General features: G+C 40.3%; 1 protein-coding gene across 5 annotated transcripts in view; it reads left to right on the top strand.

Annotated features, from left to right (window-relative positions):
- PKD1L1 (polycystin 1 like 1, transient receptor potential channel interacting) overlaps positions 1-17826 on the top strand; it is a 329432-nt gene that overhangs the window by 251838 nt on the left and 59768 nt on the right. For all 5 annotated transcript variants that reach the window (XM_056520283.1, XM_056520285.1, XM_056520284.1 and 2 more), the window contains 4 exons: positions 1629-1713; positions 5646-5816; positions 6023-6141; positions 10504-10614. In XM_056520283.1, the coding sequence (XP_056376258.1) occupies positions 1629-1713; positions 5646-5816; positions 6023-6141; positions 10504-10614 (486 nt within the window). The remainder of the gene's footprint in view (positions 1-1628; positions 1714-5645; positions 5817-6022; positions 6142-10503; positions 10615-17826) is intronic.

Raw genomic sequence — 17826 nt, 5'->3', positions numbered from 1 at the left:
CATATATACTGGGGGAGCAGATCCTGCCCTTGTAGTCCGTTGCTAGGGGTGTTTTGCATTGGATATGTTTTCTTTTTTTCTAATAAAAAAGTGTGTCAGCAGAGAGCACTGTGGTCAGACAGAAAAGAAATTCAAAAAGAAAAGAATTTCTGTAGTATACAGCAGCTGATAAGTACTGGAAGGATTACAATTTTTAAATATAAGTAATTTACAAATCTGTTTAACTTTCTGGCATCAGTTAATTTAAAAGAAAAATTATTTTCCACTGGAGTACCCCTTTAACCATTATTGTTGCTACATACAGATATATGAGCATAGATCTGGAATGTACATTATTGCTCTCTTTCCATTTGGGAACTTTAGCATGGTTTTATAAGTACACTTCAAGTCAGACTTAGCTCTCTAGCTAAACTTTCTTGCTGTTTTGCTGGTCTGTATTAGTGATGATATTCGCAATACGAATTTTATTCACGAATTCGCGAATATTCGCGAATATAGCGCTATATATTCGTAATTACGAATATTGTTTTTTTTTTTTATCACAGTACACATCACAATGATGATCCCTCTCTGCTTCCAGCTTGTGTGGTGTAAAGAAGGCTCTAATACTACTGTGTGAGACTGGTGTGCGAATTTTCGCATATGCGAATATTAGCATATGCTAATTTTCGCATATGCGAATTATTGGTTATGCTAATTTAGTATATGCTAATTTCCGCGTGTTATTTTCGCATACGCGAATTTGCGCATATTTTCGCGTATGCGAAAATAAAACAAGGATATTACGAATATGCGAATATTCGCGAATATATGATGAATATTCGTCCATATATTCGCGAATTCGAATATGGCCTATGCCGCTCAACACTAGTCTGTATCATAAATGGTTTGTATCATAAATGAAAACAAGATGTCCACTGAAAAAAAGCACAAAAGAACAAAAATGATAAAACATACACTTTCCACTAAATAGAGTCACTGGCTCACTGTGATAGACATTCGTTGTAAATTAGGCAATTTTGCAGAAATGTGGGCAGGTATAGCAGGAAAAAACGCATTAAATTGGGGCTAGAGAGCCAGTCTGTCTGTAAGGGTACTGATAAAGCCATACAAAAAGTTCCCAAATGGAAATATAGCAACTATGTGATCCAGATTTCTAGCTGGATAGCTCTTCCAGTGTCGCTAACTCTTGGGCCTTAGGGGGCTTGGATCTCGCAAGATCAGGAGCTGCAACAAAATCAGCAGCCAAAACAAGAGTGATAGCTAAATCATGTTTAGCTGGTTTAAAACTCATGTCCCTCACCCATAAAAAATATACATTTTCTACACTATATTTTCTATTTTGTAGGACACCATCTTGGGGAAGAAATAACTTAGCATCTAATTTATACTTTTCAAAAAAACAGGAATCTTTTAAGACACTCAAAAATAAGTACTTTCTAAATTGGTAAGGGTGGTGAATACTGATTCACAACTTGTAGGTTTCTACTACTTGTCATCACTAGTAGAAACACATAGATAATTTACACATATAAGTGTTTAGCTAAGCCTCGCCATAACCAAAGATCTAATACTCAGCAATTAAATCTGACAATGTAGATAACCTAAGTTTTTTATTTGCTCTTTAGGTTTGGTCCCACAAAATGTCTGCTTTGGTTACATGCAGTGTTTTTCTCACTGATCTACTGTATATGTATCGTTCAGCCAGCTTTGGTAAGACATACTTAATTCATTTTAAATTATATGATTTTGCCTTTATATCACCATACTGTAGTGTAATATAGGTAAAATAATAAAGGAAAAAAAAATATTTATAGTTATTTTAAAGAATTAACAGTTGTGTAGTATTGACTGTTCGGCAGCTTGTAGTTATGCTCCAGGAGGTCACAGCTTGAACTATCCTTCCACCCCTTATCCACCTCATTTTTTGGCCACCTACAATCTGGCTTTTTTTTTTTAAATCTCTGTAATGAAACCATCCTAAGCAAAGTGGCCAATGACATGCTGACCATCACAACATTACGCCAATACTCTGAGCTCCTCTGACATATCCTCTGTCTGACCTATCGACAACTCATGCTACAAACTCTCTCATTCCTTGGTGTCTCAAATCTGTCTCTCTCTTGGATACCACACCAACCATACATCTTTGTGGTCTTCAGCCTTGGGGTCATCAATTTTGCTTAGTTTTTCAAAATGCACATCCAGACCCTTATAACCTCCTGCTTTCTCCGCCTCAAAAATATTTCTTGACTCTGCTCTTTTCTCATCTTTGACAAAACTAAACTGCTGGTACATCCACTCATTATCTCCTGCCTAGACTACTGCAACATCTTCCTCTGTGGCCTTCCATCGAACACACTTGCTCTCTTCCAATCGATCCTCAACTCTGCTGTCTGATTAATCCACATGTCCTCTTGCTCCCCCTCTGCCTCTCCCCTCTGCAAATCCCTTCACTACCCATTGCCATAATGCCATAAAAGGCCATCCACAACCTGTCCTCTTTATATATCTTTGACCCGATCTCCCAATACAACCCCTCAAGTAATCTCTGATCCTCACAAAACCTCTGCCTGTGTTCTCTCCTTGTCCACACTTCACATAAATGTCTCCAGGAATTCTCTTGTGCTTCCCCTATATGCTGGAACTCATTACCTTTACACTTCCAGTCTTCAAAACCCATCTCTTGAGGAAAGCTTACAACCTACAATAACTGTACAGCAATGTAAACGGCTGCTTCCTTAACTGCTCACAGATGACCACCTGTTTCCCTCACCTACTGTATCCCTTCCCCTTCCTTTGCAAATGTACGCCCTCTCTTCCTCTTTATCAGCCTGTTATTCACTCTCTTTCATATTCATTTTCCTACATTTGTGTAATGATGATATGTATTTTAGCCACATATCATATGTACAACTCTCTGGAAACCAAAGGCACTCTAAAAAATGTATAACAACAATAATAATAAGCTACTTTATTCCAGTGGAAAATGAACATAACATAAAATATAAAAATACTGAGCAAAATCCTGACTACATTTCTATGTGTCAATATCGTCTAATACCCTCATAGGCTCAGCTATTAGACATTTGTAATAGTGTTATCCAGATATGAAAGATGTAGTGGTGTCAAGGATGGCTTGAGGTGCATATTGCTGAGGACCGGCATAAGCAAATTCACTCCAGACAGAATGATGGTATAAAAACTCTTTCCTCAGCAGGAAACTCAGGAGTGTTCCCAGAGAGTTCTCAAAGAGTTTCTGTTTATTATACGGAAGTACAGGGTGGGCCATTTATATGGATACACCTTAATAAAATGGGAATGGTTGGTGATATTAACTTCCTGTTTGTGGCACATTAGTATATGTGAGGGGGAAAACTTCAAGATGGGTGGTGACCATGGTGGCCATTTTGAAGTCAGCCATTTTGAATCCAACTTTTATTTTTTCAATAGGAAGAGGGTCATGTGACACATCAAACTTATTGGGAATTTCACAAGAAAAACAATGATGTGCTTGGTTTTAACATAACTCTATTCTTTCATGAGTTATTTACAAGTTTCTGACCACTTCTAAAATGTGTTCAATGTGCTGTCCATTGTGTTGGATTGTCAATGCGACCCTCTTCTCCCACTCTTCACACACTGATAGCAACACCACAGGAGAAATGCTACCACAGGCTTCCAGTATCCGTAGTTTCAGGTGCTGCAGAATGGGCAAAACAAAAATTGGAACAGGACCCTCAGTTTACGCAGAAGATTTTGTTCAGTGATGAGGCAAACTTTTATGTGAATGGTGAAGTTAACAAACAAAACCACCGCTATTGGTCGGACACTAACATTAATTGGATAGATCCCTCAAAGACTGTTGGAACACAAAAATTGATGGTATGGTGTGGTATATGGGGTACAAAAATAGTGGGGCCATTCATCATCAATGGAAACCTCCACTGGATATGCGAAATTGCTACATGATGACGTGTTTCCCTCTTTATGCACTGAAGCTGGCACGTTCCCTGAGTTTTTCCAGCAAGATGGTGCACCACCACATTATGGGTGTCAGGTGATTTGTTAGTTGAGCTTTATCTCTGTATATATTAGAATATTTAGTATTTATTTCTTTCTTGGCCAAAGTTCATTTATGTGGCCCTCTTGCTCTCATACTGGAAAATCCCAGATCTTTGCCCTTCTATACAATCTGTATCTTCCTCAAATGTTTTGTCTTCTGACTTCTCATCTTGGGCCTCCTGGTGTCATTCCAAGGTTTCTTAGTTGCAAGAAAATAGCAAGCTGATTTATGTGTTAAGGGTAGTTTAACAAATATCTTTTTTCAGCATCAGCTATGGCATATTAGTATTAATATAGCGATCAGTCATTAGAACCATAAGGGTCATCCTTATCAGTGGCATAGTAACATAGTTCATAACATAGTAACATAGTTCATAAGGTTGAAAAAAGACCAGAGTCCATAAAGTTCAACCTATTACCCTAATAAGTCCCTATTGAGTTGACAGGTGGGGAGTTTGACTGGGGCGGTACACCTGTCAAACCGTAACACAGGTGTCCAAAGGCGAGCTCAGGGAGGACAGAAACCTCCTGTTGAGCAGAAGGGCCCTTCTGCTCCACGGGAGGTTTCTGTCCTGCCTGTGTCCTCTTATGACACATATACACAATGGGGGACATATATCATTATTTGTGTATGGTAGAAGCAATTTACCCCTTTTCCCGAATTCAAAATTATGCGCAGAAGCGCTAAATTTATCAATCAAGCGCAATGAGCTTCATAAATTGCGGGTAAATATAGTAATCTCTTAAATCCACTCTTTGGAAAATAGAATCAATGATTTAGAGCATCTTGCTACGTTAAGTCCAAGATGGCTAATATTTGCGCAAAAAAACTGCTCTTGCGTCAAAATTTTTGGTGTAAAGGAAAAGTACGCAGTTAATAAATCTGTGCATACTTTAGATGTCACTCCAAGGTACCCCGATTCGGCCACATCTGGAGGACATGCTCACATCTGGAGGGCTTGCGCAAAATTTTGCGCAAAAAAATACACACAAAACAGGGGTAAAATCTTTGATACATGTCCCCCAATGGGTAGAATTTCAAAACCTATCCAGAGAAAAAATTCTGAGTTGCCCATAGCAACCAATCAGATTGCTTCTTTCATTTTTGAAAAGGCCTGTGAAAAATGAAAGAAGCAATCTGATTGGTTGCTATGGGGAACTCAGCAAAGTTACCTCTGGACAGGTTTTGATAAATCTCCCCAATAAAACTATAGTAGATGGCCTTTCAAGTCAGAATCCTGAACAACAAGATAGAAGTTGGTTGACTGGTAGTGTTCTTACCAACAATTTTGCATGTACACAATGCTCTTTCTGTCAATATAATTTTGCTAAAAAATATCTATGTCTAGGTAAGGTTGAATATATGATAAAACAATATATAACATGTAGAACTACACTATATTGTGATCTGCCCATGTAGCTTTTTCTATGTAGGAAAAATAATATGCTAATTGTCAGAATTAGTTATTGCTTAACAAGTAACGGCTGTTAATGAGATTTGTCATGTGTCCATGATATGTGAAAGTAGTAATCCATCTATGACCGTGACTTTCATCAGCAATGTTAATTATTTGTTGCAGATTTTATTCATTGCACTGTTTGTAGCATGGAATAAAAGAGGTAAAACCGATTTCTTTCTGCAAGCATTAAATGAAGATGTGAAGTACATTGTTGGTGAGCCATGTGTGCCTTTGGAGAATATAACAGCCTACTCTAGACAGAGCAGTCATGAAACACCAACCTTTGAAAAGGTATCATGTTAAATACACCAAGGATAAATGTTATGAAAATGTTTTAGATTTTTGTTGCTGAAATCTGTTTTTCATTTAGAATTATTTTATAGTAACTTCAATAAACAGTGTATGTACAGTAAAGGTTTTAGGATATGGAAAAGATTTTTGGAGATGGTAATTGTGATCTTTTTGTTTATTTGGACTATCTGGATATTTGTTAACAGATTCTTGCTGCCCGGAAAAGAGCTCGATATTTACGCTTGGCTCGCCCACCTACTCCAGCACAACTTAAAGTAACCAGAGACAAATTTAGAAGAAAAACTATTATTGGAAAAATATTAAGGTAACACATATACTTCCATCTTAAAGAAGACTTTAATAAAGTGCTCTACATTTAATACATATGGCTTTATTAACCTTCTCCTCCTGCATGTATATTAGACCAAGCAATTTCCAAATTTTTTTTTATCATCACCATCCAAGTGCTGTTTGTTTTATATTTTTCAATTAACATATGAAGGCTTGTGTTTTATGGAGAAATTGCACTTTTTAATGCATTTTGCAGTCTCTGTAGTGGAGGTGGGTGTAGCCTCCACAGATGCTCCTATGCTGAGAACTGGAGCTATAACATACAGCTCTGCTTCTTTGCCAACCTCCGGTGCACAAGCTAGATTAGAGGAACTCTGATCCTGACCTTTTATCCATTTGATTGCTGGAGTCTGTGAACGTGGCATGATCAAATGCGTCCCCGCATTCTCCAGATTGCCGAGATCAGGGGACGCTGGCATGTCAGGATGTACAGATGGACCGCAATACTAATACTAATCACAGCATCTGAAGAGTTAGGGAGGCTTATAGAGATTCATTGGACCATCTACTGCGCAATTACTGGAGCCTCCTTGCCAACAATCTTCTCTTCTAGTCTGCCCTCTGGCAAACCAGAGAAGTTGATCACCAATATTACTGATCAGTGTTATGCTTATGAATAGCACTGATCAGTATAAGCAATCAATAGATTGCTATAAATAGTCCCCTTTGGGGTCTTAAAACATAGGAATAAAAGGTTTTAATAAAGGGTAATTAGACCCTCCCCCAATAAAATAATGAACCCCCCTCTTTTCCCATTTTACCAATAAAAAATTGCAAAAAAAATAAATCAACACAACATATTTGGCATTGCCAGGTACAGATATGTCCGAACTTTTAAAATATAATGTTCATGATCATGTACAATGAACAGCTTAAGTGATCAAAGAGTCACATATATGCAAAAGGGGTTAAAACAGATGGCGGTGCAACAAATGAGCCCCCTTAGCCATGTATACAGAAAAATAAGAAAGGTATTGCGGGTTAGCTTTTGGGGCTGTTCGGGATCACCGTGGCGAAATCGCGGCATCCCGAACAGCTGTAGGACAGCAGGAGGGTCCCTTACCTTGCCTCCTAGTGTACGATCGCCAAATGACTGCTCAAGCAGTCAAGTGGCAGAATCATTGATCAATGGTTTCCTATGAGAAACCATTGATTAATGTAAAAGATCAGTGTGTGCAGTGTGATAGCTCCCTATGGGAGCTATAACCAGGGCTGTGGAGTCGGAGTCAGAGTCGAGGAGTCAGAGTTGGATGAAATTTTGGGTACCTGGAGTCGGAGTCGACAAACAATGCAAGTTTAAATGTCCAAATTCACAAAAAGTTATAATTAATTACTTCTCTACTGTAAGAATAAAGACCAGTGCATGCAGTGCCTCACGTAACCGCAAAACAAACACGTTAAGTGACCGTGAAGAAGCTTTTCATGTGCTTTACTATATGGCACACAACGCACAATTAGGAGCGACAATACTTATACTTTCCATAGTGTTGTGTTCTGCTGTTACAGGGAACCCATGGGTAACCTAGCCTCTCACTGATAAGGGATTAAGTAAATATGTTTTTTGCAGGACTAGAGACACTTGTATAAGTGAAGGGAAAGGAGGGTCAATAGTTCAAGACTGAAGCTGTAAACCATTGGAAAAACTGCTGCCATTCAGCTAAGGCTATAAAAACTTGTAAAGTCCGATTGTTAGCTTAAACTTTAAAGCGCAACTGTCATTAACTTTTACTGCAATAACCTGCACACAGCATGTGTACTGTGTGCAGGTGGTTTGTATAACAACCTTTCTACCTAATAGTTCCCGGCTTTTATTTTCCTAAAAAAGGCTTTTTATGGGTAATATGGGTAATTAAAGCCATGGACAGTCGGGTAGGTGAGGCGCTAGGTCCGCGATGCTCCCGCTGCCGTCTCTCTACTCAGGGCGCACTGCACAGGCGCCCTGAGTAGAAAGACACCAGCGGGAGCGAGCTCTTGCTGGGGGAGCAAGCACTCGCAAGCATTATACGCAGCGGCGCGCACATCAGAAGAAATTAATCACACAGAAACCCAGCGCTCAATTACAGTCAATGGGCATGGCTGGCGGCGGGGCATCCCTGGCCTCCCGCCACGACTACCCGACTGTCCGTGGCTTTCATAAAAAGCCTTTTTTAGGGTAATAAAAGCGGGGAACTATTAGATAGAAAGGTTGTTATACAAACCACCTGCACACAGTACACATGCTGTGTTCAGTTTATTGCAGTAAAAGTTCATGACAGTTGCGCTTTAAACATGACTGTGGGATTCTACTAGGGAAATTATGTTTTATAATAAATGCCCCTTCCTGGAGCCTCCCACTGCCCTATCTTCAGCAGCAGATCAGCACACAAAATGAAGGCAGCAGCTTCTACCCTCTCTCTGCTAGAAGAGCTTAGAAGAACTTGGTGGAACAACTTCTTGGATTCAACTGTAAGTGTTTATAAATACATTTGCATATTAATACATCGGAGTCGGAGTCGGGGAGTCAAGTCGGAAGTGCAAAAACTGTGGAGTCTGAGTCGGAACATTTATCTACCGACTCCACAGCCCTGGCTATAACATTGCAAAAAAAAGTGAAAAAAAAAAAAGTTAATAAAGATCATTTAACCCCTTCCCCAATAAAAGTTTGAAACACCCCCCTTTTCCCATAAAAAAAAAAAAAAAACTGTGTAAATAAAAATAGAAATAAACATATGTGGTATCATCGCTTGCGGAAATGTCCGAATTATAAAAATATATCATTAATTAAACCGGCCGGTCAATGGCGTACGTGCAAAAAAATTCCAAATTCCAAAATAGTGTATTTTTGGTCACTTTTTATATCGTGAAAAAAATGAATGAGTCCGATCAATACAAAAATGGTACTGCTAAAAACTTCAGATCACGGTGCAAACAATGAGCCCTCATACTGCCCCACACGTGGAAAAATAAAAAAGTTATAGGTCAGAAGATGACAATTTTAATCGTATAAATTAGATAAATAAGATTTTTTTCAGAAGTACGACAAAATCAAACCTATATAAGTAGGGTATCATTTTAATCATATGGACCTACAGAATAAAGATAAGGTGTCATTGTTACCGAAAAATTTACTGTGTAGAAACGGAAGCCCCAGAAATTTACAAAATGGCGTTTTTTCTTCAGTTTTGTCGCACAATGATTTTTTTTTTACCATTTCGCTGTAGATTTTTGGGTAAAATTACTGATTTCATTACAAAGTAGAATTGGTGGCGCAAAAAATAAGACATCATATGGATTTTTAGGTGCAAAATTTTAAGAATTATGATTTTTTAAAGGAAAGGAGGAAAAACTAAACTGCAAAAATGGAAAAACCCTGAGTCAGGGGTTAATTGTATAATTACAGTATAAGGAGAAAATTTTAATTTTACTGTAAAGTCCACAGCGTAAAAATGAAAACAAATATGGAAAATTGCAATTTTCTTTTTCATTTCCTGCAGCAAATAATATTTCTTTGGTTGTGCTGTACATTTTATGTAAAATTAAAGGTATCATTACAAAGATGAAAAAATAAAGTTATGGCACTTGGAAGGCGAGGGTGAAAAAAAACAAAAATGCAAAAATGAAAATTTCTAAAATGGGCTGTGTACTTAAGGGGTTAAAGGGGTACTCATGTGGAAAACTTATTTTTTTTTTTCTTAAATCAACTGGTGCCAGAAAGTTAAACAGATTTGTAAATTACTTCTATTAAAATGTTTTAATCCTTCCAGTACTTATAAGCTGCGGAATACTACAGAGGAAATTATTTTCTTTTTGGATCACAGAGCTCTCTGCTGACATCACAAGCACAGTGATCTCTGCTGACGTCTCTGTCCATTTTAGGAACTGTCCAGAGCAGCACATGTTTGCTATAGGGATTTTCTCCTACTCTGGACAGTTCTTTAAATGGACAGAGATGTCAGCAGAGAGCACTGTGCTCATGATGTCAGCAGAGAGCTCTGTGTTCCAAAAAGAAAATAATTTCCTCTGTAGTATTCAGCAGCTAATAAGTACTGTAAGGATTAAGATTTTTTTTATAGAAGTCATTTACAAATCTGTTTAACTTTCTGGCACCAGTTGATTTAAAAAAAAAAAAAAAAGTTTTCCACCGGAGTACCACTTTAAGCTTCATAATTTTTTATTTTTTTTTGTACAATTTAAAAAGGCATATCAGCAGTCATAATCATTGCTTTTATATTAACAATTTTTGTCATCAGCTTTTTTACTTTCATATTTGGTTATTGTTTTTTTTTTTTTACATATTTTTGATTGTCTAGATTAACCATCATAAAGTAATATATATTTTGTATATTTTTTTTTTTAGGGAACTGGCTGTGTATGTTTTTATGGTCGCTTTGTTAACTTTTATCATTATTGGAAAGTATTCCCACAATGAATATTATGTAAACCATGCAGTGAGAAATGAATTTACAAGGTATGCAACATGAATAGATATTTTCAGACACATCAATGATTCTATTAACATTGCAGTGATTTAATCAGAACCTTCATTGTCTACTGTACTTCCAGGGGATAAATATGATGGGCCACTCCTGTGTTCTAGCATCATGTGGTGCTCCAGCACCTGGAACCCTGTGGTATCTTTTTGCACATCATGTCAAAAGAGTTTTGTGCACCCTTTTAGGAATATGGGTCATTAGGGATATTCCAGGATTACCTTTTTCATCAGTCTTTCCGCTCATGATGCCAAGTGATAATACTTTGTAATATGCTTCTATTACTTCTATTACTCTGTGTGCCACTCCCCCCCCCCCTCTTTTTAATTTACTCTTGTCTTTGACCTTTCATAGCATTCCATGGCAGGATGGAAATGGAAATTTACTGATGTAATACTATCCAGCCACCTACTGCAGCATAGCCACACTCCCCTGGAGACCAGGACTTGTCACATATTGTGTGTGGAATGCTGGAAAAGGTCAGATACAACAGTAAAATAAAAAGACTTGTACTACTGCACATCTGGGTGTGGGTGCATAAAAATGTGGGTGTCACGATCACACCCTATCGGTCCAGCCAAGACGCTAGAGAGAGTGTGATGGTGCAAGGGTTAAGGCCACCAGACCTCTGGGTATCCACTACTAGTCCCACAAGTCACCAAATTAACCCTTAGATAAACGTGTTTCCACCAGAGCTGCCTTCAGAAAGGTGAGCTCATATATTTAGAGATCAAAGACCAGAGCTGATTAATTAAACATTTAATCTGATAAAAGGTATCACAGTGCTGACTATATAAAAATACAGGAACAAATGACATACAGGTATAAAAATATATAAAAGAGTTTTGCAAGGCAAGTTCAGAAAACAAAAGATGAAGTTCTTACAGCATGATGATATAGCAGTCCATGAGAGTGCTGTTCTTAGGATGGTCTTGTCAGCTTGTGGCAAAGCCTTGAACAACAGTTGAGTCCAGCATTTTAAGTCTTATCTGCTTCTTTGGAGGGAAACTCCATTCCCTCCCTCCCCTCTGATCCCGCCAGGTGGGGCATCTCTCTTCCTGACCCCTTATCTGTTTGATTATATGATGGGACCAGAGGCCAAACTGGTCCCAAACAGCCAGACCCCCCAATAAAATGCAATACACAAACCCACAGTCTGAATGACCTCTCACCCCCAGGTCTTAGTTTATACACAGATACAATAAAAACACATGTATGTTTCCATAATCAGGCCTTGGGCCTGACACCTCCCCCTTATGATGGAGACAGAGAGATCAGGCCTCTCCAGGCTGATAGATCTGTCTCCCTTAACCATCTATTTCTTTTCTTGACACCACAGGCCCTGCATTCCCAGTAGTGTTGAGCGGCATAGGCCATATTCGAATTCGCGAATATTCGCGAATATATGGACGAATATTCGTCATATATTCGCGAATATTCGCATATTCGTTATATTCTAATTTTATTTTGCGTATGCGAAAATTAACATATGTGAAAATTAGCATATACAAAATTAACATACGCGAATATTCGCATATGCGAAAATTAGCATATGCTAATTTTCACATATGCGAATTTTCGTATGCCAGTCTCACACAGTAGTATTACAGCCTTCTTTACACCACACAAGCTGGAAGCAGAGAGGGGTGATCACTGTGATGTGTACTGTGAAGAAAAAAAAAAAAACGAATATTCGTAATTACGAATATATAGCGCTATATTCGCGAAATTCGCGAATTCGCGAATATGCGATATTCGCGAATAATATTCGAATTGCGAATATTCGCGAGCAACACTAATTCCCAGGCAAAGCTGCCTTTTCTTTGCCGCTAAGAGCTGTGGATTGATCCCTACTCTTAGCTTCCTCCACTAGATCAAGTAAGGGATCACTACCCAGCCCTTCCTCTGGTGCACTGCATACACTGAGTACCACCTCCTCAGGGTCATAGTATCCCGTATTAATGTGGTACTGTCTCTGCCTCTGACCTTTCTCATCAAGGGCTACTACATATGTGGTGGGTTCTAGGCACTGTAAAATGGTAAAGGGACCCTCCCAGGCAGCTTGCAACTTATTCTGCCTAATGGGGTTCAGAACCATTACCTTCTGTCCCACTTCATAGACCCGGTCCCTTGCATTGCGATCGTACCAGTACTTCTGCCTGGACTGTGCTGCTATGAGGTTGTCCTGTACCAGCCCAGTCAATGTCTGCATCCTGTCCCTGAATCTCAGAACATACTCCACCACAGAAGTCTCAGGGGTATGTAGCCCCCCTTCCCATTCTCCCCTAACTAAATCTAGGGGTCCCCGCACTTTGCGACCATACAATAACTCACAGGGCAAGAAACCTGTAGACTCTTGGGGTACCTCCCTGTAAGCAAATAACAGATGGGGTAAATACTTTTCCCAGTCTCTGCCCTCCGATTCTACAAATGTTTTTAGCATTTGTTTCAAGGTGCCATTGAACATCTCGCAGAGACAATTTGTTTGGGGGTGGTATGGGCTTGCTACCAAGTGCTGTACATTCACCTTTTTACAGAGGCTTTGAATGAGATTGGACATGAACTGGGTGCCCTAATCAGTGAGCATTTCTTTGGGGAACCCCACCCTGCAGAATATACTGATCAGTGCATCTGCCACCTTATCTGCCCGGACAGAGGATAAGGCAACAGCTTCAGGGTACCTAGTTGCATAATCCACCACAGTGAGAATAAATTGTTTCCCTGTGCTGCTGGGTATAGTTAGAGGTCCCACAATATCCACTGCCACTCGTTCAAAGGGTACAGATATGACTGATAGGCAGGGACGTGCACAGACATTTTGAAGGGCAGGGGCTCAAGTAAAAAAGAGGGCACTTTTCATAATTTAAAAAACATCTGCCAGACTTAATGGGCAGATGTGCTGCGGCCCAGGGATACAGTGGACTCCCGCCAGGCTTTCTCAACCTTCTTAGCCCCCATAAAAGTTGGTGTTTTTGTAAAATCGAGTCAAGAACAGTTTCTATGAAGGTCTGCCATGGGTATATACACTTTGGCTGCGCTGTCAGTCTTATTTACAGAAAACACGTGACAGCTGCCCTATAATATACTGTATTATAGAGGAGATTCATCAAAACCTGTGCAGAGAAAGAGCAGTGCAGTCGCCCATAGCAACCAATCAGATCGTTTTGCGGAAGGATTTTCCTCTGCAAAGGTTTTAATAAATCTCCCCCTATATGCCCCCACATGAGCTCTATATGACAGAACCCAGCACCCATCACCAATCACCTAGCACCAATCACCCAGCACCCATCACCAATCACCCAGCACCAATCACCTAGCACCAATCACCCAGCACCCAGCACCCATCACACATCCCCAATCACCTAGCACCAATCACCCAGCACCCAGCACCAATCACCCAGCACCAATCACCCAGCACCCATCACCCAGCACCCATCACCCATCCCCAATCACCCAGCACCAATCACCCAGCACCCATCACCAATCACCCAGCACCCATCACCCATCCCCAATCATCTAGCACCAATCACCCAGCACCCATCCCCAATCACCCATCCCCAATCACCCAGCATCCATCACCCATCCCCAATCACCCAGCACCAATCACCCAGCACCCATCACCCATCCCCAATCATACAGCACCAATCACCCATCACCCAGCACCAATCACCCATCCCCAATCACCCAGCACCCATCCCCAATCACCCAGCACCCATCCCCAACCCCCCAGCACCCATCCCCCACCTTATGCAGGAATCTCCACACAGCTCTGGTTCTTACACTGAAGAGAGGGATACCACACAAATATATGCTTACAGTCTACAATATACAAGAGTTTGCAAAAAAAAAATAATTATAAATATACAAAGATGGCGAGGCGTAGCACAGCATACAGGATGGAGGCAGGGAAGCTCCGCCTCCATTGCGCACAAGACTGACTTCGCATACTAGCAATGTGGGGCAATACCTAGAAAATGGAAAGACCAATTTTTGTATACATGCACTGTAACCTGGTGTATTGGGTTTAGTGCGAGTAAACAGCCTGTCAGTTTCCCTTTAATTATATACCGTACCCCCCCTTAATTCCCTATATACTGTGCCACCATTCATCTATTAATTCCCTATATACTGTGCCACCATTCATCTATTAATTTCCTATATACTGTACCACTATTAATTAACTATATACAGTGCCACTATTAATGAACTATATACTGTGCCACCATTCATCTACTATATACTGTGCCACCATTCATCTATTAATTCCCTATATACTGTGCCACCATTCATCTATTAATTCCCTATATACTATGCCACCATTAATGAACTATATACTGTGCCACCAGTCATCTATTAATTCCCTATATACTGTGCCACTATTAATTAACTATATACTGTGCCACCATTCATCTATTAATTCCCTATATACTGTGCCACTATTAATTAACTATATACAGTGCCACTATTAATGAACTATATACTGTGCCACCATTCATCTATTAATTCCCTATATACTGTGCCACCATTCATCTATTAATTCCCTATATACTTTGCCACTATTAATGAACTATATACTGTGCCACTATTAATGAACTATATACTGTGCCACCATTCATCTATTAATTCCCTATATACTGTGCCACCATTCATCTATTAATTCCCTATATACTGTGCCACCATTCATCTATTTATTCCCTATATACTGTGCCACCATTAATGAACTATATACTGTGCCACCATTCATCTATTAATTCCCTATATACTGTGCCACCATTAATGAACTATATACTGTGCCACTATTATTTAACTATACTGTGCCACCACTAAGGGTGCGTTCACACGTGCGTATTTTCTGCTGCAGATCTGCTGCAGATTTGCTTTAGCAGATTTCTCTTCCCATTGTCAATGAGAAGCAAAATCTGCAGCAAAAATAGGCACATGTGAACGCACCCTAAGGATCTATACACAGTGCCAGCATACATAAAAAATATAATGTTCCAATATAATGAAATATATACTGTGCTTCCATAAATTCCCTATATACTGTGCTTACATTCCTCCAATAATTCCCTAATAATGTGCTTCATACAATAAATACAAGCACATAAAGACACATACAGTACATAGATAATATACACACATACAGTACATAGGTAATATACGCACATACAGTACATAGGTAATATACACATACATAGAGACACTGACACATACATACAACATGGAATATATACTAAAAGATATAGCCAATAGGCACATCATACATACAGGTACACACATACAATCACTCACAGATATATACACACACATACATAGATTTACTTGCTCATATATATATATATATATATATATATACACACACACACACACACACACACATATATACATACATACATACATACACATACATACACATACACAGACAGATTCACTTGATCACATATATACACACACATACATACATACATACATACACACACATATATACACACATACATACACACATACACACATATATAAACACACACACACACACATACACACATACATACATACATATACACATACATACACACATAGATTCACTTGCTCACATATATAGGCATATACATAGATAGACACACTCACATATATACATACACACACACACTGACATACAATCACTCACATATATTTACAGTTACTTACAGTAAGGCCCCATCCATCCCTCTCTGCACATACATAGAGATAGACACACACACACACATATATACACACACACTGACATACAATCACTCACATATATTTACAGTTACTTACAGTAAGGGCTGCATAGACTGGTTTGTGGCCGGGACATGCTGTGGGCCGGGCCTCCCTCTGCCTCCGCTGCTCCTGTCTCCTCCGCGTGGAGAGAAGCAAAGAAATAGCAGATAATGACAGGGTGAGTGGTGCCCCCTTGCTGCAGGGAGGGCACAGCACCCTCCATTAAACCACATACAAATCTCCAGCAATAGATCCTTTTTACTTCACTTGTCAGCCTAAGTCTGTAGCTCCTTTTGTGAGGGCACTAGAGGGGCAGGTGAGGAAAAGGGCAGGGGCTCCAGCCCCCTTTCACTCCTATGTGTGCACGTCCCTGCTGATAGGGGAACTAGGGGAACACGAGTAACATCCCCAGACTTACCCACCCTCTGGCAGACACGACAAGATGTACAATAATTGGCAACAGCAGTACACATACCTGGCCAGTAGAAATTGTGTGCCAACCTGGACTTTGTCTTGGCCACTCCCAAATGTCCTGCCAGGGGGGTCTCATGGGCCAACCTCAGCAGCTCTTTCCTGTACTGCCTAGGAACCACTAACTGCCTTTCTCTCTCCTGGGCCCCTAGCATGCCTTTGGAAAGGGACTCCCAGTACAAGATATCATTTTCCCAATATACCCGATGCCCATCTGTGTCAACACCTGTATGTTCAGCACGTTGTCTCAGCCCTTCAAGGGAAGGGTCACTGCGCAGAGCTTCCCGGAAATGCTCATTTCCCTCCCCCCATCTTGTGGTATCAGGGAGCACATTTCCCCCCAGGTGAACTCGCATCTCCACCTTCCTCTGCTGGGGCTTGCAAGTCACACAGCTTGCCCCTTGCATCACCATCCTCCCTTCCTGTTAAAGCTGCAGCCCTGGCATGCTGCTGACGTGTTACCACTGCCACCATTGGTATGCCTCCCTGGGGTTTACCTTCCTCCTCCTCAGTTCCAGACATAACAATACAGGCATCATACACAGGGCTATCACTCCTTCCCTCCTCCTCCTTAGGCTCACAGGATTGGGACATAGCACTCACTGCTAGTCCCTCATCCTTAAATGTCACCAGGGGCACACCAACCCCTCCCCCTAGCCCATCTCCACTAAGTTTTGGCATTGGCAATGCATTGTCACCACATTTTACAAGACACCCCATTTCACTTTTGGAAAACATTACTGGTTCAGTCACAGGTAAACAATTATCAATCCCCTGCACTCCCTCCCAGTTACCACATTTCGCAGTGTCTCCCAAAGTCTCGCACAGTACCTCAGAATGAACAGGGCTCTCTCCTAGCCCTTTCGGTGTGCAGGTAGTGTCCTCTGGAGCATAATGACAGAGCATCCCACCCAAATCATTCCCCAGCAGAACATTAACAGGGATGTCCTCAGAGACCCCCACCTCCCGCAAACCTT

This window comes from Hyla sarda, chromosome 5, assembly GCF_029499605.1.
Source record: "Hyla sarda isolate aHylSar1 chromosome 5, aHylSar1.hap1, whole genome shotgun sequence".
Taxonomy (NCBI): domain Eukaryota; kingdom Metazoa; phylum Chordata; class Amphibia; order Anura; family Hylidae; genus Hyla; species Hyla sarda.
The sequence above is the reverse complement of the archived record's forward strand: the minus strand, read 5'-3'. Positions and strand labels throughout refer to the sequence as shown.